The sequence below is a fragment of the Egretta garzetta genome, unplaced genomic scaffold (assembly GCF_000687185.1).
Source record: "Egretta garzetta isolate BGI_Z169 unplaced genomic scaffold, ASM68718v1 scaffold5, whole genome shotgun sequence".
NCBI classification, from domain to species: Eukaryota; Metazoa; Chordata; class Aves; order Pelecaniformes; family Ardeidae; genus Egretta; species Egretta garzetta.
Window position 1 is genome coordinate 4477099 of NW_009259707.1, and position 7037 is coordinate 4484135.

General features: G+C 44.5%; 2 protein-coding genes across 2 annotated transcripts in view; one reads left to right on the forward strand and one right to left on the reverse strand.

Annotated features, from left to right (window-relative positions):
- TBC1D8 (TBC1 domain family member 8) overlaps window positions 1-883 on the forward strand; it is a 47347-nt gene extending 46464 nt beyond the window's left edge. Inside the window, exon 20 of the mRNA XM_035894360.1 lies at window positions 422-883. Within this exon, the coding sequence (XP_035750253.1) occupies window positions 422-883 (462 nt within the window). The remainder of the gene's footprint in view (window positions 1-421) is intronic.
- Window positions 884-1937: 1054 nt separating this feature from the next.
- RPL31 (ribosomal protein L31) lies at window positions 1938-6985 on the reverse strand. The gene is made up of 4 exons (XM_009638946.2): window positions 6474-6985; window positions 4734-4859; window positions 2553-2665; window positions 1938-2027 (listed from the first exon to the last, which is right to left on the reverse strand). Exons 1-4 carry the CDS (start codon window positions 6599-6601, stop codon window positions 1996-1998), a joined length of 399 nt encoding a protein of 132 aa, XP_009637241.2. The 5' UTR covers window positions 6602-6985; the 3' UTR covers window positions 1938-1995.
- Between the last annotated feature and the right edge of the window lie 52 nt (window positions 6986-7037).

Sequence of the window (7037 nt, forward strand, 5' to 3'; positions counted from 1 at the left end):
CAGAAACCGGAGAAAGGCGGCCTCCTGCAAAGCCTGTGGATGATGGCTGCTTTGGGTTGCAAGCCATGCTTGTGTACCAGCCACCCGCTGCCCACCAGTAACGGGTTGTGTCCCTTGCGTTATATCTCACTTTGCCCTGTGGCTCTCTGCGAGGTCCTCATCTCCTTCATCAAGGCAGCAAAAATACTCCACTGCTCTGTTCCCTGTTTTGATGTGTGGCACCAAGGTTTCCTCGCATCAGTGGGAGTTGAAATCCCTTCGCTAACGTTTTTTTAAAAATGCAGGCAGAAGTTAGAACCGATCCGCGTCCGTACCCAGCATCCCACCTTCCTTTGCAGTACCGTGCCCTCGCCCGACTCCGACAGCTACCCGCGGCACGGCTGTTCAGCTGTCGCTGATTTTGGCTTTTCATCCTTTGCAGAGGGAATTCATTCAGTTCTGCAAAACCTTGTACAGCATGTTTCACGAAGATCCGGAGGAGAACGATTTGTATCAAGCCATCGCCACCGTGACCACGCTGTTGCTGCAGATAGGGGAAGTAGGACAAAGAAGCATCAGCCTGGGGAGCGGGTCGGACGAGTTCAGCGAGGACCTGCAGCCCGAGGCCTCTGCTTCGGACCAGGACGCTGTTTTTACGGACACTGTGAAGGCCCCTCACAAAGATTCGCAGCCGTCACCCGTGACTGGAGGCGACTGGACTGTCTCTTTTGAACATATTTTAGCATCCCTCCTGACCGAACAGTCGTTAGTTAACTTCTTTGAAAAACCCTTAGAACTGAAGCCAAAACTCGAGAATGCAAAGCTGAATCAGTACGGCCTCAAAACAAACAGAACGAGCTACCAGTCACAGGGTGAACATACGAAACTAAGCACGCAGCAGTAGCGGATCTGCCCAAAATGAAACGCACTGAGATGATGCCAAAGCACGTGCTGCCAGAGGCTTTCACTTCGCAGCGGACTTCTGATAAAAAGATCTGTTGGTCTGTGGTTTTAAGAGCTTTAAAAGCTAAAGGGTGTGTAGGTTTGTTTTGTGCCTTTGATTTATTCATTATGTTCTTGTTTTGAATGTAAAAGGAAACATCTGTCCACAGCGTGAAGACACCGGAGCCCTCTTCCGCACAGGGAGAGCAGAGGCTGGCTCCAGTTGTTCATTTGTGTTTTGTTTTTTTTTTTGGTTTTTGTTTTTTTTTTTTTAAAAACGAGGGAAAACACTTCTCAGCTACTGTCCGCAGTTTGTTTGGGTTGCCTTTTTTGCACTAATACCGAAAACCGTTTCAATGCTGGTAATTGAAACTATTTTAATATATTTGATTGTATTCCCATTTGTATGTCTTGCTGAAATGTTAAGTGTACATGGACTGTGCTTCTGATGTTGGTCTGTGAAAACATGCACTTTTCAATAAATCCTTTTTGTACTAGGCTTGCATTGACAGTATTTATCGATTTACAGAAGGTAAGTGCCTGCAGTCCCTACTTCATTAAACAAATTCCCTGAGCTAGTGCGCTCACAATTAATTCACTGGGCAGAAGAACCCCCTTGCAGCCTAGTGCATAGACTCGCTTGGGAGAAGCCTACCGGTTCTGCCTAGGAGGCCAGCGGGGGACCAAATCCGGGGAATTTACTTTCTCCACAAGAGATTACATATATGAAGTATTAAAATAACAGTTTAAAAAAACTTAACCTAAAATACCTGTGTAGTGGCTCTTTATTCCCACAGGAACAAAACAGGAGGACTAGGACTTTGCCACCCACATGGGAACATTCACATCGCCTCCTTATTCCATTCACATCCAACAGAAGTCTAAGGTACCTTTAATTAAGAAAATGACACTGTTATGTACAAGCCCAAAGAAAGCGAGGTACTTCAAAAGTTTGTCACCTATTCAACTCAACGCTGCACAGATGACAGCTTGCAGTGACTGGACAATAAAAAAAAAAAAAACCAACTTAGGAGTAAACTTTCTTTTTATCCTTTTATTGTAATGAAAATCAGTTTAATTTTCATCCACGTTGACTGTCTGTAGACCTGCAAAAAAAGAAATTGTATCACCACCTATTATGAGGACAATTCCCTTTATGTATACGCAGTCTATGTCTATTTACAAGGAAGTGCACCTACACTTTCACAGTGAGTTTGCTTGATCTACTTCTGAACTCCATAGGCAGGTGTTTCACCAAATGTTACATCAGTTCTGTAGATAAGATACTTCCCAAATGACAAGCAGAAAAGGCTCAAGCTTCAGCTTTTGACATCAGAGGATGTACTTCATACAGGAAAGCACAAACCTTAAACTACCCTAACAACTGCAGCCAGTGTTTTTTATTCTCTTAAAATTTACAGGATTACTTCACTAAATTCTGTATTTGCTTTTTAATGCTGACCAGGCAAGCTAGCAGCCCAGTTCTCAACAGCAGAGCTAGTTTAAGCCAGTAGTTTGACCCCTTCAGTATGGTCTTCATCCGAATTTCGCATCACAGGAGAAGCTGTCCCACTTTACTACTTGCTCAGAAAAACATGGCGCGGAGGAAGAGGGACAGCACGCAACCTTACCTTTGAATGTCGTGACTGGCACATAGGTAACCAGTGTGTAGAGCTTGTTTGGTGAATCCTCATCCTCATTGCGCTTTCTCGACAAGCGCACACGGATACGGTAAGGAACATTCCTAAAATGGAGACGACGGATTATTTTTCAATAAGATACATACTAAAACCTGTTAATTCATAGAAAAGTTAAGTTCTGTGCTCCATGATTACTAGCCCCGCTCCATGATTACTAGCCCCACTTCAGATTATCTTAAGCTTGTGCAAAGACAAGTTGAGTCAATTCTGCTTCTCTCTTGGCATCATAACAAGAGCGAAATCTTGTACCTTGGAGGTTATACTGTTTGCCTTAGAGAAGCGTTTTGGTTTGTTAGAAGTGAGCAGGTAAGATTTAACTGAGCCTTGAGTAAGATGAATCCGTAAGCCAGCGGGAGCATCAAGTCACAAGTGCACCATCAGTCCACCACACTATGAAAAAGACCATGAAGCGCAGAGTGAATATGATCAGCGAGCAGCTGTTACTAACAAGCTTTTCTTACTTGAATAGAAAATTGTGAGGAAACCCCCCCCCAAAAATCTGTTCTGAAAGCCTGAGGCCCCTGTCAAGAGTGCTGCCCAATCTGTTTGCCAGAACTCATGTGGAAGTTCTAGCGAGCATTAGACCTGAACCAAGATCTTGTTTCTGGGCATACCACTGATCAACATTTCTTCCTCACAAAGCCCATGGAACCACAACTACATTGCTTAGATGATGTTGTTCTTAATAGACATGTCACAGCTTAGCATCCTCCCCTAATAATGCCCAAAATATGCTGCTGAGGGAAGGCACAAAATTATTTGTCCACACCATTTTTGAAGTAACCTCCCACCTCAAATGAACTCAGGATTTTGGGAAACTCCAGAGTACTCATTTCCACAGATGGTGAGACGGAGCTTCCTCCTTGCTATACATTCTCAGAGCACACTTAGTAAATCAGAGGGATGCAGTAATTAAGACAGAGGAACTTGCTTCAATTTACTCCCTTCTTGAAACATATCAAAAGCATTTTTTACTACGTAGATCACTAACTATCACACTAGCTGACACAGTGATTTTAGCCTTTCCTGATCCTTCCAGAGGAAGGTATTTTACTTTGCATACATTATCTACTCTAACTAGTGAAAACTGCAGTTAAACTCACAGTGGGGAGACAGATGTGATGACCCCCTGCTCCACAGAATGCCCTTCCACCAGTTAATATATGGAAGTCTTGGTTAGTAGCCTCACTACTAAGCTCTAAAGTTACGCTGTCACCTGGCTCCATTGCCGCTTCTTCACTGTATACCCACTGGAACAGCTCCACAGGAAGGACAGAGAACCCCTGCCCAGAAGACCCAGTAACTTAGTCCCATCTTCCCACTGTTTCTGAAGGAAGGGTTGGCCTAAGCACCCAACTCCAGGTAAAGCACTGTAACTATGTCATAGGCTCAGGAATCTAATTCCTACAAGACGCGGTTCATGCGTATCCAGTGTATCACTCACAGTATTAATCCCTACCAGTTAACCTTTTATTATGGTTTAAGAGGTCCCACTCCTCCAAGGAGTCCCTTTGGACCATCTTCACACATGTCAAACACCAAATCAGCTGCCTCTGTAGCAGTGATCTAACAGAAGCTGTCGTTTTCTGGCCCCCAAACTACTTGTACTTTCAAGACAAGATGAATGGCACTATTGAAAAGACACCTTGTTATTTCTTTGTGTGGCGTTTAGCAATTCAGCATGCCTTGAAACCTAATCCCGCTCAGACACATTGCACAAATCCCACGTGCTTAGCCCGGGAACGTGGGTAGTGCTGCAAAGCCACGTTTCTAAAACCTGTCTGCTACAATAGGAATTGGGGTACTACAGTATTGCAATACCCCAATCCTGCCCCTGCTGCTCCCAACCTGCATTCCTTCTTTCCTTTGCCTTATTAGAGGTAGAACAACGTTCTTTCAATTCCAGGTTACCAAAGCTTTGCCGCAAGTACACTGAGGGAGCTGACCAGAACACAGAGGTGACAAAGATTACCTTGGCACGCACATTGGAAGAAAGGAAGAACTTGCAAAGAAAACGAAAATACTGCAAGGAAGATACGCATTTTTCTGCACCTCCACACACAGATGTAAAAGGTTCTTCCTTACCCAATACGGAAAGGTAGAGAAACCTACCTTATTCCTTTAGCCCAGACTGCTTTGTTCAATCTGGTGTCAATGCGAACATCAGGAGTACCCATTTCCTTCATCGCAAATTTACGGATTTCCTTGAGAGCACGCGGTGCTCGTTTCTTGAAGCCCCTAGGACAAACACAAGAGCAATTTCTTTAACTTCAGGAAACTGTCAACATCAGACACTTGTTGCAGCACTCAACCACTGACGTTCTCCAGACATACAATCGAAAGAATTGTGTTCAACAGCAGCTCAGTCGCAGCACCATAACATGACCAGACCTTTACTCTGGTAGGCAGCTGCTAATCTTAATGCCCATGCCTAGTAGAAACCACATATAGTTATGTTGAATAATTTCAGTAAAATTTTGCAACTGCCAAGATCTCCTGGATCTTAAGTCTGATTTATAACGCATTGACCTGAAAACTTCTTGCAGTATTACTGAAGAGATCAGAGCTTTCACAGAGACTCTAAACAAAAGGCCTATGAAAGAAGCAGTGCAACAATGGGAATACAAACTTGACAGAACTGGTCAGTATTGAAATAAACAGTAGAAGAACAAAACTGACGCTATTCTGAGTAGCAGCTTCTGCTGAACTGTGTTTGATGGTTACTTGCTGCATGCCATCAGGACTGGACCACCATTAGAACTGGTTTTTACACATAGAGCTTGTCTCATGCCTCTTACGGACAGGTTCTGCATGACTGGCCATTTACACTGAAAGTCACAGCTGCACCGTGAGTGCTTTGCTGTAGATGTTATACCCACCTTGTGACAGGTGACTATAATGTCAGTAGGGTCTGAAGTCCCACACTGGGTTATATTTAGTATTACCTGTACACTACTGTTGATATTTAGTGCTAGAAATTGGGGGTGGGTGAGCGATTACAAGAGAGACAAGTGTTAAACAAAACCTATGTCCCCCCTGATTCATCCCTAAAGAGAAAAAGAGGATAACCCCAAAAGAGGATAGCAGGATCATCATAATTAAGAACAAACGGAATTGCCATAGACAATCAGCAGGCAAAGCCAGAACACTTTATTGCCATTTAAAGGTACCACTGGCCCCCATCCTCACCCACAGTTTTGCAACAAGTCCCCTGTTTCATTTCTCTCCTAAGTTAATTCCAGCAATTTCACCAATTGTTTGAATTCAGATATAGCTTTATTCCATGTGACTGCAGCCACGCACATAGAGAGAATCAAAGGGAGACGCAGTTTCTCAACAAGCCCTCTCAAGCACTTTACTACTACATGGCTGTAGAAGGTTCAACATTTTTTCAGGTAAAGTTACTCCCATCTACACACAACTAATATTGGTTAACTCATATCACACTCCAATTTACCCCTCACACATTTAGTGACAAGCATGGGTTCAGTAATTCGATTACAACAATATTTAATTTCTAAAACTTACTATAGCAGGATGAATTTTAAACTTTTCTTGGGAAAGAATGGTGATCTGTGCACAGAGGTGAACAGCTCCAACTTCAAATTACATCCAGGAACGCTCACAAAAAAAATAAACAAGCTTGTTCCTGAAAGCCACCTGCAAGTACAGGTCTACACAGGTACAGAGCTGCTTCCTTGGGACACAACTGTAGCGCAAGGGACTACAACATCATGCACTAGTGTTGGTGCCACTAAGGGCTGTCATTCGCTGCAGTTCAAAAGCTACCGAACCCATTTCCAAACACCACTTTACCTAAGCCAATTTCACTGATAAAAACCAAGAACTTACACGCCATGGATCCGCTTGTGAATGTTGATGGTATATTCCCTAGTTACCACCTCATTGATGGCAGAGCGTCCCTTCTTCTTCTCGCCACCCTTCTTTGCAGGAGCCATCTGAGCAATGCTGCAAAGCATCCGTGCATGTGTCAAAGGCAGACCCACCTTCCCTCAGGCTGTTCCCCTCGGCGCCTTCCCTCCTCCCATCACCCCCAGCTCCTTACAAGCCATACGACTCCCACATTCAGAAACTTCAGGAAGTTTAATTTAAATAAGGTTAATTCATCCCCTGGGGTCGCACCAGCTGCAGATTTAAGCAGCAACTTTTCAGCATCGCAAAGGCTTTACTCTCATCGCCCTGACAGGGGCATGAAACCCATCCGAAACTCCTCAGACACTTCCCAAGACGACAGGGCTCCCGGCCGGCCCCAAGCACCCCTGAAACCACCCCGTCCTGTTTCTGTACGTCCAAGCCCCTTCCTTCTTCAAGGCGACCCGGGAGGGCGGCTCGGCCCGCTTCGGGAAGGAGATGACGGTGCCGGAGAGTCTCCTTCCAAGGACTGACGGCGGCCTA

Coding starts and splice junctions, on each gene's coding strand:
- RPL31 (XM_009638946.2), bottom strand. CDS start 6,601: ATGCTTTGCAGCATTGCTCAGATGGCTCCTGCAAAGAAGGGTGGCGAG. Junction 4,860..6,473: donor CACAAGCGGATCCATGGCGT/GTAAGTTCTTGG, acceptor TGTTTGTCCTAG/GGGCTTCAAGAAACGAGCAC. Junction 2,028..2,552: donor GCCAGTCACGACATTCAAAG/GTAAGGTTGCGT, acceptor CTTTTTTTGCAG/GTCTACAGACAGTCAACGTG.